At 49.3% G+C, this 18,516-nt stretch overlaps 1 protein-coding gene across 4 annotated transcripts; it reads left to right on the top strand.

Annotated features, from left to right (window-relative positions):
• Positions 1 to 475: 475 nt before the first annotated feature.
• PPOX (protoporphyrinogen oxidase) lies at positions 476 to 17,880 on the top strand. Of its 4 annotated transcripts, none has more exons than XM_061606181.1 (14): positions 476 to 576; positions 971 to 1,032; positions 2,814 to 2,907; positions 3,750 to 3,884; positions 5,605 to 5,720; positions 5,837 to 5,969; positions 7,830 to 7,974; positions 8,795 to 8,985; positions 9,312 to 9,372; positions 10,233 to 10,351; positions 10,978 to 11,091; positions 12,622 to 12,771; positions 15,107 to 15,149; positions 17,193 to 17,880. In XM_061606181.1, the coding sequence occupies exons 3-14, from the start codon at positions 2,821 to 2,823 to the stop codon at positions 17,327 to 17,329; spliced, it is 1,431 nt and encodes a 476-aa protein (XP_061462165.1). In that variant the 5' UTR covers positions 476 to 576; positions 971 to 1,032; positions 2,814 to 2,820; the 3' UTR covers positions 17,330 to 17,880. The 4 variants fall into 4 exon arrangements, with proteins under 4 accessions (XP_061462165.1, XP_061462163.1, XP_061462166.1 ...); XM_061606179.1 differs by having other exon boundaries at positions 477 to 576; positions 971 to 1,036; positions 17,193 to 17,879; XM_061606180.1 differs by lacking the exon at positions 476 to 576 and adding an exon at positions 682 to 780 and having other exon boundaries at positions 971 to 1,036; positions 17,193 to 17,879.
• Positions 17,881 to 18,516: the final 636 nt, after the last annotated feature.

The raw sequence follows: 18,516 nt of genomic DNA, 5'->3' as shown, positions 1-18,516 counted from the left end.
TCATGTCTGTTCGTTGCAATGGGTCAACTCTGAGTAGGGCTAGCATTAGGTACAACCCTGTAAATCATATATAAACAACGCATGATACCATCAGATCCTAGGTGCAGCGGAAGAGAAGGATGTCTATTTTTTTTGCGGACAGTCTTCACTTGTTGAGCGTATTTTGGTTTGCTGGAAAGCAAATTCGGAGCACTTTTAACCCTGCAGTCTGAAATTGACTTCTTCAAGGCCCCACCCACATCGCCGCAGGCCCCGCCCACGCGGAGGTGTGTGTCTGCGAAGTATGACACCAATATGCCATAGTAGAGAACGCCCAATGTTCCACTCGCCCCGCCTTTCCAGGCCTTGTAGCCGCGCCTCCTCTCTCCCTCCAGCCACTTCTGATTGGATGCGGGAGCCGGCACAACCCCCCCAACCATTAAGTAATGGTTCCTAATGGCTAACTGTTAGCCAATCCCGGGTAGAGGGGAGGAGCCCTGAGCTGAGTTGCAGGGAAAAGGCAGAGAGGGGTTGAGAGAAGCGATTGTTGCAACGTGCGCTGATAAGAGGAAGTGGGCTGGAGGTGAAGGGTGGGAGGTATGCGTGTTTTGCACTTGTGTGCGGTTGTGTGAATGCAGCAAGGGAGTGGAGTTGAGGGCATATTGGTGGAGGAGGAGTCAGTTATTGCAAAATAAAACTGCGGAGGGGGTGGGATCAGTTTGGGTTGTGTGGGTTTATCACCTAGAAAGGGCGAAGTTCATTGGATGGCAAATAAAGGGGGCATCGCTCCAGGGCTAAGGGGTACGTTGGGGAGCCAGGAGGGGGTCACAGAAGGGCAAACGGGGGGAATTGTTCCTGGGTTAGAATATCGGGGTGTGTGCATGCCACAGACAGGAAAAGAGTAATGCAATCAAGGGCTAAGTTAGAGCACTTGGAAGCAGTTTCCAGTATTTAGCTTTTGTGTTTTATTGCTGTGTTTATATCCTCCTAGGTGGTCAAGTGCGGCGTGTGCACAGCTTTCTCTCCAGGTTATCTTCACAACAACCTTGTGACGTAGGTAGGTCAGGCTGTGGGTTGGTGATGGGTGGCAGCCCGACGTCACCCACAGTGTGCTTTTTGGCAGAGTGGAGGGATTTGAATCTTGACCCTGAGCTCCTTGTGTGACACTCTAACTGCTACACCACCACTGCCTTTCACACGCTGATCACGAAGAGTTTGTGGGTCTTTGCAGGGGGTGTTGAGGGGGTGAGGCTGGCTGGGACAGGTGTGCGTTAAAGCGGGGAGTATATAGGGACTGCATATGGCCAGCGATTTGCGGGGGCGAGTGGGATTCTTGAAAATCAATTTTTTAAAGTGTTGTATTTAGCTAGCTTTTATTCCGCATAGACCTGTTGAATTTAATGACCGTGACGAACTTAGGTCCATCAATTTGAATGGATCTACTCTGAGTAAAAGTCAGTTGAATACAGCCCATGGTTGGGAAGAGAGCTGTCTCCAGGATAAGCAGTGGGGCTAGAGGGCCATAGCTCAGTTGAGAGCAACTGGAGAGCTTCTGCCAGTCAGCGCATGCAGTACTGAGCTAGATGGTCTGACTCAGTAAAAGACAGCTTCCTATGTTGTTATGTTTCTGGGCTCCTCTGGTTGTGCATGGATTGGTTAACAAACTGCATTTATGTCCCCTTAATGCTTCCAACCTCTGCTGTGTGGGCTGAATAATGGCTCCTCATCTGTGTTAAGCTATGGTAGCCGTGAAACCAGGAGCGGCAACAGACTAATATGGCGGGAAAACTTTTAATTGAGAGTAAATGGATGCAATCTTCTGTATGTAGTGCAGAGGTATTATGGGGGCGGCCGGTGATTCAGAATGGGAGGGAATTGCCCAACTAAAATGTGTGTGTGGGGAAGATTTCTGACCTCCCCGGGAGGAGAAAGGCTGCAAGAGGGGCAGTTTGTGGTCTTTGCTGGCTCACTTCTTTCCCCTGAGAGCCAGTGTGGTGCAGTGGCTAGAGCATAAGGCTGGCGAGTTCAAATCCACACTCAGCCACAAGCCAACTGATGTCACGTCCATGCTATACATTTCAAGCACATGGCTTCCCCACGTCCCAAACAATCCTAGGAACTATAGTTTGTTAAGGGCAGTAGTGTAATGGCAAATTCAGAAGTGCAGGGTCCCTTCACGATAGGCACAGCCATGCCCCCTCCCCTCCCTTTTTTGCTGTTGGGTTGAGAATGGGATCCTTGTTAATACGTTTGCCCACCACAACAGATGTTCCTAGGAGCCAAGAAGCATGAAAGAGAAGTGTGTTAACTGCTGAGAAGAATCTACTAAGAAGAGTCTTCTCAGTGGCTGACTTGCCTCCTTTCACTCTGATTGGTTCCAATCAGCAGGAAAGGATAAGGAAGTATGTTAGAAGACTCTTCTCAGTCGCTAACACTCCCCTTTCATGCTGATTGGCTCATAGGATGCTGGAATCTTAGAGAACCTGCTGGTTCCGTGTTCCTCAAAAAGTAAAGGGTCTAAGACCCCCTGAGACCCTGGATGACTACATCCCTGGTTAAGGGTGCTGGGAATTGTAGCTCTGTGAGAGGTAAACTACAGTTCCTGGGATTCTTCGGGAGAAGCCATGGTCTTCCAATGTATGCTGTAGATGTGACCTGGGCATCTTCAGGCTGACCTCACAGGGTTGTTGTGACAATGAAAAAGGGGGCATATGCATGTCATCTAGAGTTCCTTGAAGGAAGGGCTATAAATGTATAAATAATGTTAGTGGCGCGGAGTTGTGGGTATGGAGTTAAATCTTTGGCCTGCTTCCTCCCCTCCCTTCTCTCTTTAGACTCTTAATGCAGAGGACAGTCGCTGTCCTTGGCGGAGGGGTGAGTGGGCTTGCAGCATGCTACTACCTGGCCAGAAGCTCCCAGGCGCCCAAGGTGAGTGTTGGGCCACCTGTGAGCTACAGTCGCTTGCTGGTGTACCAGGACCAGGGGAAAACCAGGCTGCGCTTACCTCTTAATTCGGACCTTTTGTGTGGGTGACCAAAACCATCACAGTATTACAGGCACAATCAGTCCAAAAGTGTAACATACGGCATCAGAACAGGAACAGCCCAGCCCAGCCTGGTGCAACTCGAGCCGATCTGCCCGCCTTGAGATCAGTACCTTCTTTCCCAATGTGAGGTGCCTGCCAAGCAAATCCTGTGGCCTTTCCAGTAACGTGTCCGTTATTTTTAATGTTCATATTTTTTCATGGTTTAAGTTTCAAAAACTCCGACATGGAATGTGTCTGTTACTGACACCCACATTTCTCTAAAAACAACCTCCCCCCAGCCCAAAAAATAACACCATTTTGATTAAACAAATTAGGTGGGGACTGCAACACAATGTTGCAGCGTGGAGTTGCTCCTGTTCGAGGTGTTCTGTTCCATTTTCCCTTTCTCCACCCCGTTTCCCACCCTACCTCAAAACAACCCCCCCCCGTCAGTCATCATTCCTTCGTAATGAAGCATGCTCCGTCATTTGGCTATGTTCCCCCCCCCCATCCTTTTAGAGTATTTCTCCCACTAAAACTTTTTTGTGCTTTTGCAAAAGCCCCCTCTTGTGGGTGGGTGGGTGCAGTTCTGGCTGCAAATGGAATGGCACTCACAGCCTGAACATTGGAAAGAGAGGGAATCAATGACAATGATTCTGTTAATAATCAACCCAGCACCCTGGGAAAGATGGGTCCTTACTGATCTCATTCAGTCACATTTTCTCTCTCTCTCGTTTCCATCCAGGTAATCCTGTTAGAAAGCAGCAGCCGTCTTGGAGGTTGGATCCATTCCACGTGCACAGAGGACGGGGCAGTTTTTGAACATGGGCCCCGAGGAATCCGTCCTGCGGGGGCTGTGGGAAAGAACACCCTTCTTATGGTATGTTTGGGAGGAGGAAAAAGGCTTTTGGGGGGGTGGATATTGAGATACTACTGGCAGGATCCTCCCAAATCTGTCACTGAGGAAGCAGCAGGCAGTATTTGCTGTGGGTAAAATATGGCATCTTGACCCAGAGGCAAAGAGTAATAACAATAATAATTATTATTTAATTTTTGTGTCGCCTGTCTGGCCGAAGTCACTCTAGGCGACGTACACAATTAAATTCCAGTAAAATTACAATTTAAAATACAGAGCAAATACAATACAGCATCATAAAACAGTGTATAAACAACGGGCATTCAGTAATAGTGATAAAAGCTTAGCCCACCCCGGAGGTCCCGAAGGCCTGCTCAAAAAGCCAAGTTTTTAATGCTCGGCGAAATGCATCCAGGGAGGGGGCATGTCGAAGATCGAATGGGAGGGAGTTCCAGAGAGTGGGGGCCGCCACTGAGAAAGCCCTCTCCCTAGTTCCCACCAACCTAGCTGTTTTTGTTGGTGGTACTGAGAGAAGGCCCTGCGTGGCTGATCTGGTCAGGCGGCTTAATTGGTGGTACTGGAGGTGTTATAGTAGTTATATTAAGCCTGGTGAGTGATGTATTAAATTGGAGAAGGACCGTAGCTCCGTGGGAGAGCATCTACCTAACATGCAGAAGGTCCCAGGTTCAAGCCCCGGTAGAGGTGGGGGTGACCCCTGCCTGGAAACGTGGAGAGCTGCTGCCAGTCAGAGTGGGCAATACTGAGCTATAGGGAGCAATGGTCCGACTCAGTGTTGCTTCTCAAAATAGAATTAGCTGGCCTTAAGCTGGAGATCAGGTATGGAAGGGGACCTTTGGCCCTCCAGATGTTGCTGAGCTGCTAACTCCCCACCAGCCCCCAGCAAGCATGGCCAATGTCCAGGGGTGATGGGAGTTGTCGTTCGGCAACATCTGGAGGGCCAAAGGCCCCTGTCCCTTCCTTAGGTAATGATTTGCTTCCTGGAAACTCTGTCTGCATACCTGGTGCTTACAGCAGAGGCGACACTTGCCTCTCCAGCAGTTTTGCCGATTGAATTGCAGTTGCAGAGAATTTTGGTGTAGTAGTTTGGTGCCGCCTGCGACTTGCTCCCCCCCCCGACCTTTCCAACATAGGAAGATGCCTTACACTGAGCCCATTAAGCTTAGGATTGTCTACACCATCTCTCTCAGTCCGACCTGGAAATGCCGCGGATTCAACCTGCGCCCTTCTGCGTGCAAAGTGGATGCTCTCCCACTGGGCTGTGGCCCTTCCCTAGACGTAACTCCCGATCTAGGTCGCGTTGGCTGCTCAGGTCTGAACGCAATTGCTCTGATCCAAGCATAACCACCTGCAAATGGTCCTAGGAAGCTGCCTTATCCTGTGTCAGACCAGTGGCCTGTCTAGCTCAGTAGCATCTACCCTGAGTGGCAGCCGCTCTCCAGAGTTTCAGGCAGGAGGTGTCGTAGACTGAACTTAGGACCTTCCGCATGCAAGGCAAGACGCTTCACTCTTGAGACTAAATACGCCTTCCCTCGTTGGGTTCCTATTTGTTTTCTCATCTCCATCTACTTTTTAGATTCCACAGACTGCATCATTCTGAATCTGGATGGTGGGGGGGGAGAGAGACAAATAGCTCCTATAAGCGATCCAGTCGCTGTCATAAGCAACTTTAAAATGAGGCATCTGCACCACGGTTGAAAGTAAGAGGGCTGTGATTCCCCCCTAGGTCTCTGAACTTGGACTCGAAGGGGACGTGCTGCCTGTCCCCGGCAATCACCCAGCTTCCAAGAACCGCTTTCTCTATGTTCGTGGGGCCCTGCATAAACTCCCTTCAAGTATTGGGTATGTTAGCTTTCCAGAAAGCTTGGCGGTGACTTTGGGGAACTGTGAGATCAGCCTGTTCTTCCTGTCTGGCGCTGAAGATGACGCTTCTCTGCTCTGTTTTCTGGCATTTCCAGCGGTTTTGTGCGGACCGTGCCACCGTTCACCCGTCCTCTGGCCTGGAGCATGCTGAAAGAGCTGATGACCCCTCGCGGTTCCAAAACAGATGAGTCCATCCACGCCTTCGCGATGCGTCGTTTTGGCCAGGAGGTACCCGCCCTGTGTTCAAATCCTGACAGTCCTAAAGACCATTAGAAATTTTAAAAAAAACTTGTGTTACCTTCTGGCTGGGATGAGGAGGGGACCAGTTTCCCCCATTATATTATTAACATTATTATTTAAAATTATTATTAATATTATAATAATTAATAATAATAATTTATTTCCCACCCTTCCTCCCAAAAGGGCCCAGGGCAGCAAGCATACCAATGATAAAACTCCTCTTTAAAAACCATTCTAAAAACAGTTAAAAACATTGGGTTGTCTCCAGTGCTGTTCGTACTCAGAGTAGATCCATTGAAATGAGTGAATTTAACATGTCCATTAACTTCAGTAGGTCTACTCTGAGCAGGCTGGCATTGAATACCACTCATTTTTGTTGTTATGTACCTTCAAGTCGATTTTGACTTATGGCAACCCTATGAATCAGCACCTCCAATAGCATCTGGCGGCACCAGCAGCAAGGCCAGTGTCACTGGTGGGGAACCTGCTCACCTAATTAGGCCTGTCAGGCTGCCCATTTGGCCCCCCGAGGCTGTTTCTCCCAAACCATGTCCATCTGCTCTACCCTTATGCCTTTGAACAGCTGCCCAGCATGCAGAAATTAAGCAGGCAAAGCATTTCTGATCGCCTGGCCAGGAAAATCTTCGCCTGCTACATTTCTGCTTGCCAGGCTGCTGTTGAAGACACAGGCGCAGAGCTAGGGGGAAAAAATTGGCAACTTTTTCTCCCAAGGCAGGAGAAGGTCAGTGCTTTGTGAGTGTGTGTGTCCCTCACCCTGAGCATACAAATCATCTCTCACTTAAGATCACTTAAAAAGGATTGCTGTCTCCTGCCTTAGGAGAGAGGTGGCAACTTTTATTCATTCACACACCTCCTCCAGTCCCGTTGCTGTTTCTTTTAACAACAATTTGGCACATAGATGTTTTAGCAGGTGAAGATTTTCCTGGCGAGACCAGGAATGCCTTTAGCTGCTTAATTTCCGCATGCAAGGCATAGCTGTTAAAAGTACAGGAGAAAGTCCCAGTGGGGGAATGTGGCGAGGTTAATTTGGGGATTGAGGGTTGTAGCTGATGCAACTCCTACTTGGGGTAGACTTGTTCAAGTTAATAGACATGACTAACTTGGGCCCATTCATTTCAGTGAGTCTACTCTGAGTAGAACACAGTTGGCTACAACCCTGAGGCAGGAAGAGTTCCCTTAGAGAATTGGAAGTGTTTTTGGTTGTGCTGTTTCTGCTGAGGAGAATCCAGCTGCGGGTGGGCAGAGGGGAGGTTGTCTGTCCGTCTTATCAGTTCCTTGCAGTGCCTGAGAGAAGGGAGGGCCACAGCCACCCGTCTTACCCCACCCACCCTTTTCTCGCTCACAGAAATCCTCCTGGTAGGCTCAGGATAAACCCTTCTCGGAGATAAAAGAGGGATATTGTCCATTTAAAATGAGGTTGGGGAACCTTTTCTTTCCCCTAGCCCAAGGGCTGCATTCCCTTCTGGGCAATCTTCCAGGGGGCCACATGCCCATGGTGGGCGGGGCTAGAGGCAAAAGTGGGTGGAGCAATAGACCTAATTTTTACCTTTCTACAGTAGGCTAATTTCTACATACCCTCAGATGCTCCTCTCTGTCCAAGAGGCATGAGCGGAGTTCAAGGTCCTGTTCCAGCCAGGCAAAAACACTCGAGGGTTTGAAGGAGGGCTGGGGAGGGGGAGCGATGCCTGGGGAGAGTCCTGATGGAGAGGCCTGGAGGGACACATCTGGCCCCTGGGCTTGACATTCCCCACACCTGATCTTTAGAAGCGGCAATCCCAACATCAGTCCATTTTGCTGTCTTGAGAACTCTCCCCTTGATCTCCTCAGCTGGCTGACATCCTCGTCGACAGCCTGTGCCGGGGTGTGTTTGCCGGAGACTGCCGGACGCTGAGCATGCGCTCTTGCTTCCCGGCGGTGTTCCAGGCCGAGCGGATGCACCGTTCTGTCATCGTGGGCATGGCCCTTGGCGGAGGTGAGGCCGGGAGGAAAGTCGCCGAAAGAGAGGAGAAGTGGGCCTAGTTCCAGTTGGTGTCTGGGCCTTACCACTTTCTGGTGGCCGGACCATACCATACCATTTGGAGCTCTCTTCCTTACGATAGCAAACTTTTAGCAAGTGATACCACCCGTGCACTTCCAATTTTCGCCTTCAGGCAAGTGCGGGGAACCTTTGGCTCTCCAGATGTTGCTGAACTACAACTCCCATCATCCCTGGTCGCTGACCATGCTTGCTAGGGCTAATGGGGTTTGTAGCTGAGTAACGTCAGGCGGGCCAAGGGATTCCTGTGCCTGTCTTAAGGACTAGAAGCTTGCTCCTTAGTTTAGTAATCTAAACAGTTCCAGCCCAGAATGTTTTTGACGGATGGGTGGGGAAATGTCGTCTGTTGAAAAAGATGGCGATGCTGACATTCGTCAGAAAGACTGGAGAGAGGAAGCTAGAGATGGAGGGCAGAGAAACAAAATGAGGATAGGCTGCGGCTCAGTGGCAGAGCACCTGTTTTGCATGCGGAAAGCTGCTGCCAGTCAGTGTGGACAATACTGAGCTGGATGGATTGATAGTCCAGGCAAGCTTCCTGTGTTCCTAATTGCACTCACATCCGTAGAAACTGCTGATCTTGCCTGATGCTGATTTATAACGGCAACAGAACTGCTGATTCTGATGCTGTTTATAGGTTGAAATGTGAACAGGAAATGCTGGTTATTGCCTGTTTTGCAAATTTTCCTTTTAAAAAAAAAGTTAGTGGGAAGGATGCGTAGAGGTCCTCATGTCTCTGTATAAACTGCCTTTTTCCTAGAGAAAAGCCCCCCCTTGGACTCTCCGCTAATTTACAGGGCCTGCGAAGAGGGTTGGAGCCAGTGGTCGCTGCGTGCGGGCATGCAGTCTTTGCCCAAAGCCCTGGAGGACTTTGTCAGGCGGCGCGGGGTGGAGATTCACTGTGGTGCCCCTGTGAGGCGGCTGGAGAGAGCTGCATCTGGCTCCTGGAGGGTAAGAACAACCGAGAAAGTCAGAGAGGAGTGTGGGGTGGATGTACAGTGATCCTTTGTGGGGAATCGCCCCATGGCTGCTCCAGTCAGATATCCCCCCCCCCCCCAGTTTGTGATCTTTCCGCAGAAGCCTGTTCTAAGCCAGTGTGATGTTATGGTTAAAGTGTCTGACTAGGACTGGCGGAGACCTGGGTTCGAATCCCCACACAGCCACAAAGAGTCAGCCGGCTGTCAGTCCGGCCGATCGTTGCATATTTGTTAGTGGTCCTTCCATGGCTAGAGGCTGGCGGGAACAGAGTTAATACTGACTGTGTTTTCCTTGATTAGATAGCGCTGGAGGATGGTGTTGTGGAGGCGGATCACGTGATCAGTGCTTTGCCCGCCAAAGGTAGGAAAAACCGCTGTTTTCCAGAGTTGGGGAATCTTTTTCCGCCTTCCCTTCTGTGAAATCTTACAGGGGGCCACGTGCCAGTGGTGGGCAGGGCCAGAGGCAAGAAAGGCCAGAGCAAAAAATGTAAATTCTACCCTCTCCACCCTCCATCCAAGTGAGAGGCAGGATCAGGGTTCAAGGTCATGTTCCAAGCCAGGCAGGGGGAAAAATGCTCAGGGTCTGAAGCAAGGCCAGTGAGGGGCGTGGCCTGAAGGGAGTGGCCTGCGAAGATTCCTGAGGGCCACACAGAGTGTCTTGAAGGGCGACATTTGGCCCCTAGTCCTGAGGTTCCCCAAGGAAACCTCAAAGTTTGCAGGAGTATGAAAAACTTTCAGGAGGGAAAACAAACCCTATAGAGGGTGGAAACCCCATGCATACTACACCTAATGAGGAGTGAGCATGCTCATAGGCACAAGATACTGACTGACTGATGGGAGGGTGGGAATTGTGGGGGGGTGGCGATAAAGCACCCCTACCTGACCGTCTGCAAGAGTGAACAGGCTCCCTCCACACTGCAGTGTTTTCTGGGAGATTCCCACTCACAGTTACTATGAATGAGGCGGGGGGGGGCTGGGGCTGCCCCCAGTATGGTGTAGTGGTTAGAGCATCAGAGCGCTCTCTCTCTCACTCTCTCGCTCTCTGTCTAACCTACCTCGCAGAGTTGTTGTAAGGATGACATGAGGAGCGGGGGAGACTTGGGGACGCCACCTTGAGCTCCTTGGAGGAAAAGTGGGATATAAATGTTAGAAATAAATGGGTAAGAAAGGTCGTCTTCCAGATTCCAGACTCGACTGGCATCTTCCCATCTCTGTTTTCAGCTCTTTCGAGGTTGCTCCCCGGCTGGGCTGAACCACTTTCCCGAGAACTGCTGGCCATCCAAGCCGTTTCTGTTGGGGTGGTGAACCTGCAGTATAAAAATGTGGCGCTCCCCGTCACGGTAAGAGGCCTCCTGATTGCCCCCTGCCCAAAACGCAGGATGTGCCAGCTATGTTGCAAGGAGTGTTAAGGCTGTACTTGTTGAATTTTTAGCTCACTTGCACACAGACACACACACAGACACACACACACACACACACACACACGAGGTGGAAAAATGTCTACATGTCCACAGGAAGATGTAGGGGGGAGGGGTTGGCTTTACCAGCTGTGTGACAGAAAGTCAACAGGTAAAGATGCAAGCGCTTTGCCACACACACACGAAGATGCCCAAGCTCTCTACATGTTCATGGAGGAATATCGTTATTTGGGAGAGAAGGGAGGCTTTACCTGTTGAATTTCTAGCTGTGACACAAGAGCTTTGCCACAAAAAAAGATGGAATTGCACACACACACCCCTGAATTTTTGAAGGGGATGTGCCACCCATGTGCCCACCTGCCCCTTGATCAGTGAGATTGACAGGGCCTTCTTCATAGTGGCCCCAACTGTAAAGAATAGGCCTTTGCTTGAATGGGTTTTGTTCTAAAGTGTTTTTCCTTCCTAGAACCTTTAGGAGCATAAATAAATACCATGTGAAACTATGCTTGGTCTGATCATGCGTCCTTCTATCTATCTCTTTGCTCCAGGGATTTGGGCATTTGGTACCGGCCTTTGAGGACAGCTCACTGCTAGGCATTGTTTATGACTCTGTCGCCTTTCCCGAGCAGGATGGTTCCAGTGGTCCTTCCACGCGCCTGACGGTAAGAGCTGGTGGAAGGGAAGCTGGGGCGCCGTCCTGGGTTTCTCCCCCACTTTAGGATTACATTCTAAAGATGGCTTAATGCAAGCTTTGCCAGTCTGGTACTGTGGGAGGCTGGTCCATGAGGACCAATGGGGCACTGCCCTTCAATTCTGCCTTCAGCCAGCCTCCACCTACCTGCCTTCTTACTTACAGCCAGTCCTGGTGGTTGCACTGCCTGTCAGCCTCAGAAAAGCATCAGAAGCGCCTGCTGGGTCAGGCCAGTGGCCCGTCTAGTCCAGCAGCCTGTTTTCACCGTGGCCAGCCAGATGCCCCTTGTGGGAATCTTGCAAGCAGGACCCGAGTGCAAGAGCCCTCCCCCCTCCTGCGGTTCCCAGCAGCTGGTGTTTAGAAGCACGATGCCGCTGAGTGTGGCAGGAGAGTGCAGCCATCAGGGCTAATAGCCATTGGTAGCCATTGACTGATAATCCTCTTTTCAGTCTATGCAAGTTGCTGGCCCTCACTGCCTCCTCTTGTGGAAGTGATTTCCATAGTTTAACATGCGCTGTGTGAAGAATCCCTTTTGTTTGTCTGTCCTGAATCTTCCGATGTTCAGCTTCATTGGATGGCCACGAGTTCCACTGTTCCAAGAGAGGGAGAACAACTTTCCTCTGCCTGCTTTCTTCATGCCGTGCATAATTTCATACATTTCTATCATGCCACCTCTTATTTGCCTTACAAAAAGCCCCAAATGCTGCAATCTTCCTCATAGGACACCTGTGGGGGAAAAGGCAAATTCCACGCTAGGGATCATTAGGAAAGATGCTGAAAATAAAACTGCCGATATCATAATGCCATTATATAAATAATGATTTGGCTCCATTTGTTTGTATCTGTTTTGAAAGATGTTTTGTTTTAATATATTTTAATGCCTGTCTTTATGATGTTTTATAATGTCTGTGGTGGGGTTTTTTTTGCCACTACTGGGAGGAAGGGCAGGACATACATTTAATAAATAATAAATTATTATTGTTATTATTACTATTTCGGGAATACTGCATACAGTTCTGGTTGCCTCACCTCGCAGGCGAGTCGCTGCATCCCCTTGATTGTTTTGGTTGCTCTTTCCTGAACCTTTTCCAACTCTACCATATTCCTCCCACTTAGTCTCAGCAGAGAGGAGGATGGGGACAAAACCAGACTTTAGTTGGCTCTGCCCATCATTGGGCTTCCTGCTTCCGCCCCACCAATCCCAGTGGGCACCAGCCACCACTGCCTGGTGCCCTGCAGATGTTTTGGACTCCAGCTCCCATCAGACCCAGCTATGCTGGGAGTTGTAGTCCAAAACAGGTGCTCTGCTGCTGAGCTACGATCCTTTCCCCCCTGCAGGCCCCCAGGAAGGGATGGACCCCTCAGGCTGGAAATGGTTCCCCACCCCTGGGCTAAACAGACAAAAAAATCCGATCTGTGATAAAGCAGTTCCACTACTTTTGCACAGGTGAATAAACCAATCTGGTATAAAGGACGCCCTCTGTTCCTCTGCTTTGCGCAGGTGATGTTGGGCGGTGCGTGGTTCACATCAGGTCTTGGTGATCCAGACACGGTCTCCCACGCTGTGCTGCTGAGTCGGGCCCAAGCAGCTGTTAAAGAGCACCTTGGGGTGTCTGCCGAGCCATGTCGCACCATCGTCAAGGTGCAGAAGGTATGTACTCGAGACCTACAAGAGAAAAGTGCTACCGTTTTAGTTTTGCTGACATGCGATTGCCATTCAGTTTGAGAAAGCAAACAGAAAATTGAATCAATAAAGAACGAAGGAGAATGTTGGGGCATCCTAAAGTCTAAAGCAGTCATTCTCAAACTTCCCCTCGCCCCCCATGGACGAATTGCTGAGGGTCTTGGCGGACCACTTCATGGTTTTTCTGCCTGTTGTAGCAGCTGGAAGGCGCTGTGCTAAGTGCGATATGATTTTTCCTTGTATTTTTTATTTTATCATATTTTATATTCCATAGAATTCAAATTGTAATACAATAAAAGAAGCAATGAAAGTGGAATGAAAAATGAATGACCACCTGAATGAAACTCACGGACTGTTGGTGGCCCACGAGCCACAGTTTAGGGGCCTTTGGTCTAAAGAGCAAAGAGGAACCTTGGGGGATCCTAAAGAACAAAGAAGAGCTTTGGGAGATCCTAAAGATTAAAGCAGTTGGGTTTTTTTTAGGTAGAAGCTTTGGTGGGCCAGGGCTCAGTTTCAGAGGCATCTTCTCATGTGGTCAGCAGTCCACAAAAAGCTTCTACCATGTTAAATCTGCTTGTCTTAAAGGTGCTGCCAGACTCTTGCCTGCTTCTGCTGTAACTGGCTTAACACAGCTTTGTTATGTGCCTTCAAGTCGATTTCGACTTATGTAAGGTCAGGTCTGTGGCTTCCTTTATGGAGTCAATCCATCTCTTGTTTGGCCTTCCTCTTTTTCGACTCCCTCTTGTTTTTACCAGCATTATTGTATTTTCTAGTGAATCATGCATTCTCATTATGTGTCCAAAGTAATCTCAGTTTCATCATTTTAGCTTCTAGCGATAGTTCTGGTTTAATTTGTTCTTACACCCAATTATTTGTCTTTTTCGCAGTCCATGGTATGCGCAAAGCTCTCCTCCTACACCACATTTCAAATGAGTTGATTTTTCTCTTACCTGCTGTTTTCACTTTCCAACTTTCACATCCATACATAGAGATCGGGAATACCATGGTCTGAATGATCCTGACTTTGGTGTTCAGTGATACATCATTGCATTTGAGGACCTTTTCTAGTTCTCTCACAGTTGCCCTCCCCAGTCCTAGCCTTCTTCTGATTTCTTGACTATTGTCTCCATTTTGGTTAATGACTGTCCCGAGGTATTGATAATCCTTGACAAGCTCAATGTCCTCGTTGTCACCTTTAAAGTTACATAAGTCTTCAGTTGTCACAAAGCTACCCTTCTGGAAATTCATAAAGGGACGGCTTCCATCTTGGGTCCCGGAAACGGGAACATCTGAGGTGTTGCTGCTGTTGAAAGTTGGAAGGCAGAAGCAGGAGCAGAATCTGTGGGGGGCGGGGGAGCAGAAAAGAAATGGATTATGGAAAGAATAAAATTGCCAACCCAGGCAAGATCTTGAATGCATCGCTGTGAAGCAAGTCAAGGTTTGCTTTTTATTAATAACAGGCCGGGGGGGGATTTTTATTTGGATTGCGGTATGTGGGGAGGGGAGGTGTAACCCACACCCTCCCCCTCAGCATCTGGGGTGTCTTAGGCCCCATCTGCACTATACATTTAAAGCACTATCCCACTTTAAACAGTTATGGCTTCCCCCAAAAGCATCCTGGGAACAGTAGTTTGCCCAGGGTGCCGAGAGTTGTTGGAAGATCCCTCTTCCCCTCACAGAGCTACAATCAAACCATCCCTCTCCCCAGGGAACTCTGGGACTCGTAGCTCTGTGAGGGGAAGAGGTGTCTCCCAACAACTGTCGGCACCCTGAACAAACTACCATTCCCAGGATGCTTTGGGGGAAGCCATGACTGTTTAAAGTGGTATGACACCATTTTGAATCAAGATGGCGGACTGAACATTTCAAAAAGTGTACTGATTTTTTTTCTGGCTTCTTATCATTCCTGAGGAACATCAGGCACTTTCTGTTGGCCTGTGTATGTATACATGTATGTAAACAGGGTTTCAAGGCAAGGCTGCTGTTGCTGTTCCCATAGCACAGACGGCTTGATGAGGCTACAGATTTTTGGCCAAGGCTATCCAGTTTGTCTGTTGCTCAAGCAAGGATTTTCAACCCAGCTCTTCCCTGTCCAAGCTTCCATTTCTGTGGGATGGAGTGGAAGGAACAGACGAGGAAGAGGAATCTGCACTGGGTGGCAGAAAGAGAGAAAGAATCTGTTTATGGGGAGGAGAGTAGGATCCCTTTAATATTTTTTTGCAACGTTTTCTATGAGATGTCTTGAGTTGCCTTTAAGACTTTGGGGCACGTGCCAACCCTTTGCCCTTCTCTGTCTCTGCAGGCCTGCATCCCTCAGTACACCCTTGGCCACTGGAAACACATTGGTAAGTCTTGTAAGGCATTTCCTGATCCCCCCTCTGCTTGCAATGCTATTTGAAAAGGCCAGGTGGGCGAGGGAGCTGTAACTCAATGGCAGAGTGGGCATGCACTGCATTCAGAAGGCCACAGGTTCGATCCTTGGCATCTCCCATTAAAGTGGAGAGCAGACAGCAGATTTGGGATAATTCCGGGATAGGGGACCCCAAGTGGGTCTGACTCGGTAAAATGCAGTTCAATATTTGGAAGGGTGGGTCCAAAGGCTAGACGGTCTCTCTTAGCAATCTTGGTTGGGAGCACGGTGTGCAAACTGACTCTTGTGTTGGAAGCAGTTGAGGATTTTTTTAAAATGAAAAAAGTAAGCTGCTAGTCCTCATGGGTGCCAGTGTACTAATGACTGAAGTTCAGGCAGAGGGGGAAAACATGGCTGCTCATTGGCCAGTTTCATTTCTCTCCTGGCTTTCCAGCCCTACAGATGTCTTGCACTCTATAGGCTGTGCGCACCCCCTTCTCTTGTTGTGCCCATACACCCCAAAATACTGTTTTTGGGGGTGGGGGGAACCATTTGTAATCTATTCCTTTCCCAACTGGAAGCATTTTGTCTTTTATGATTGTTGTTATTGTATGCCACTTTCGGAGGGCAGCTGTGTCCTAAAAGTTGGTATAGAAAAGAGATGAACAGTTCGGGTTGGGCCCAAGTGACTCCTACTCAGAGTGGACCCATCGAAATCAATGGCCGTGGCTAACTTTTCAGTGGGTCTACTCCAGTGGAGACTGGTGACTCCAATGGCAGTGAATCTGCTCTGGAGTTTTAATCTAAACTTTCAAGGAGCTGTCCAAAAGCGGAACCTAGGGTTTTTTTTGTGGAGGGGGGGGGAATATGTTTCAGCACCTTGGATAGCTGCTTGAAAATTCAGACTAAAAGTTGGAGTAGATTCACTGCCCCACTGACATCCGTCACCAGTCTCCGCTGGCCTCCTTTCAGTAGGAGTTACTTGGGCTCAATCCTTTCTATCAATCCCACGCCCATCGTTGCATTCTGTGGCAGAGAATTTGGTCTGTTATGAGTTACTTACATGCAGGGTAAAGAAACCCTGAACTGATCGCAGGGTCTGGTCTGAAGCCCCATGAGGTCACCACCTTGTGGCTGTGTGGAAGAAAGACCACCTGGGGAATCTTCCTAACGAATGCCTTGCTATTTGGGGTTCCATGATGGAAACGGGTGTGATATAAAAGCCAGCCGGATTTGTACTGTTTATAGCCAATAGCTATTACAATATAAGGGTGGTATCCAACTCAGATGCTGCAAAGGGGGAGAGGTGCTGGGGCACTCACGTCCTACTTGTGGGCTTCCCAGAATCTGGCGGCTGTGAGAACGGGATGCTGGACTAGATGGACCACTGGCCTGATCCGGCAGAGCTCTTATGTCCTTAAGTTGTACTCAGTTAACTTTTACTCAGAGTAGGCCCCTTGAAGGTCATGAGCATGCCTACCTTAGGTTAATTCATTTCTGTGGATTTATGCCAAGGAGTTAGCAGCAGTGGATGTTCCTTGATGGGTCTACTTTACGTAGGGCTCACACTGGATGCAACCCTGAATCGCAAAAACCAGCAAGGCAAGTCCAAGGGCGAGTTGAATCATTACAGTTTCCAGAACTGCAGACTGATCAAAACGTCCCCAACGTTTCAGATTAAAACAAAAGCCGCCTGGCTGTTGACACGGTTTTGAGTTAAAAAAAAAAAAAAAAAGCAGCTCGCCGCCCCCTTAGGGTTAGGGCATGTGAAGTCACCCTCTACATCAACCTGTAAATGTAAGACGATAAAGGGGAATAAAATGAAACAAAATGAGATGGACCTTCCTTCTTGATGGCTTGCAAGCCTGGGGGGAGAAGGAGCATCTCTCAGAGGCAGAAGACTGCTCACATCTCAGGTTCAAGGTAGGACTGGGAGAGATTCATCTCTGAAACCCTGAAGCGCTGCTGCCAGTGGCCTGAACTGGTATAAGAAGTCAGCTTCCTACCTTCCTTGCTGACCGTTTCTCCCTTTCTTTAGAAAGTGCAGCCGCTTACCTGGAGCAGCAGAAGTTGCCTCTGAGCCTGGTTGGGGCCTCTTATAAGGGTGTCTCCGTCAACGACTGCATCTCCGGTTCCCGGACTGCCGTGAGCAAGCTTCTTGGCCACGGCTCCTGAGAGCGAGCGAGAAGGGGGAACGTGGCTTCTCCTTGGCTTGTGGGATTCCTTTCCCAAATTGCTCGTCCCTGCTGTTGGCCTTGGTTCTTGTCCTGCAAACTGCCCGGGACCGGAGAGGTCAACGCATCTCTTGGCGCTAGACCCAGGCCTCTTGCATTAAATGGAGAAGAGGCGGTTGAGCTGGGTCTCCTTGGAACAGAGCTGCTCCTCCTAGCTGTATCCACTGTGTCCGCAAGTACCAAACTCTCCATGCCAAGAAGCAAGAGCACCATCCAGAGAAGGCCTTGGTGAGGACTAGGCACATGCCCCGTTGTGATTGCAAAAGCAGGTGGCTTTCCCCTTGCAGCGTGCTGTTCCCCTGGCCCTGAAAGTGTTTCTTACTTTGCCTGAAGGTAGGTGGGAGGGTATGTGTTGGTCCTGCTGTTGTCTGTGGGGTGAGGAGGGGTGTGTGACCCCTCCGACTCCTGGTAACTTCTGCATATAGTTGACTAGTGTACAGATGTCTGCTAATAAAAAACAAAACAAAACAGCCCTGTTCTTGGAGTTGGCAGGGTTGATTCCCCTCCACTCCATTTGGTCTGCGCTGTGTCTGGGCCAAAAAGAACACAACGGTTGGAGACAGGCTTGATGCAGGAAGACATAAAAGGAAACGGAAGTTTGGAACAGGGGTGGGCTGATGGTCTTGAGTATTCTGTCCCCTGCCCTTCTGAGCAGGGACGTTTTTGGTATTTATTATTTTTTGGGTTTCTAAAGATAAGGTCCTAGGTCAGGTTTTGTGGTCTTGGAACAAGCTGTTGTTTGCTGTTACAGGAAATGGTGGTTTGTTCAAATGTTCCGTCAAGCCGCAGGATTTATTTTACTACCCTCTCTAGTGAATGCAGAACCTACTGTTTAAAGGCAGAATTTATGGCTGTTGCTCTGCCCACTTTTGCCTCTGGTCCTGCCAAGCATTGGCACGTGGTCCCCAGAAGGGAATGCGGCCCTCAGGTGGCTGGAAAAAAGGTTCCATGTCCCTCTTAAGGGAATGTCTTTTGTCTCTGGCTCCAGTAGGTGGATCTCAGAAACAAGGAAAGTGGGTCCCACAAGTGTGAATTCTGCCCTCTCTGATACCCTACAGGCTCTTTAAGCTCGAATTAATGGTGGACAACTTTCCCGCAGAGCCGGTTTGCTGAGCCCTGATTTTTACC

This window comes from Rhineura floridana, chromosome 22 (genome assembly GCF_030035675.1).
Source record: "Rhineura floridana isolate rRhiFlo1 chromosome 22, rRhiFlo1.hap2, whole genome shotgun sequence".
In the NCBI taxonomy this organism is placed as follows: domain Eukaryota; kingdom Metazoa; phylum Chordata; class Lepidosauria; order Squamata; family Rhineuridae; genus Rhineura; species Rhineura floridana.
Note: the sequence above shows the minus strand (reverse complement) of the source record. Positions and strands in the feature narration are given on the sequence as shown.

What these genes read in the sequence shown, in the direction of transcription:
- PPOX (XM_061606181.1), top strand. Translation starts at nt 2,821, where the DNA reads ATGCAGAGGACAGTCGCTGTCCTTGGCGGAGGGGTGAGTGGGCTTGCA. An exon ending in AAACTCCCTTCAAGTATTGG is followed by an intron (nt 5,721 to 5,836) that starts GTATGTTAGCTT and finishes TGGCATTTCCAG; the next exon opens with CGGTTTTGTGCGGACCGTGC. An exon ending in TGCGTCGTTTTGGCCAGGAG is followed by an intron (nt 5,970 to 7,829) that starts GTACCCGCCCTG and finishes TGATCTCCTCAG; the next exon opens with CTGGCTGACATCCTCGTCGA.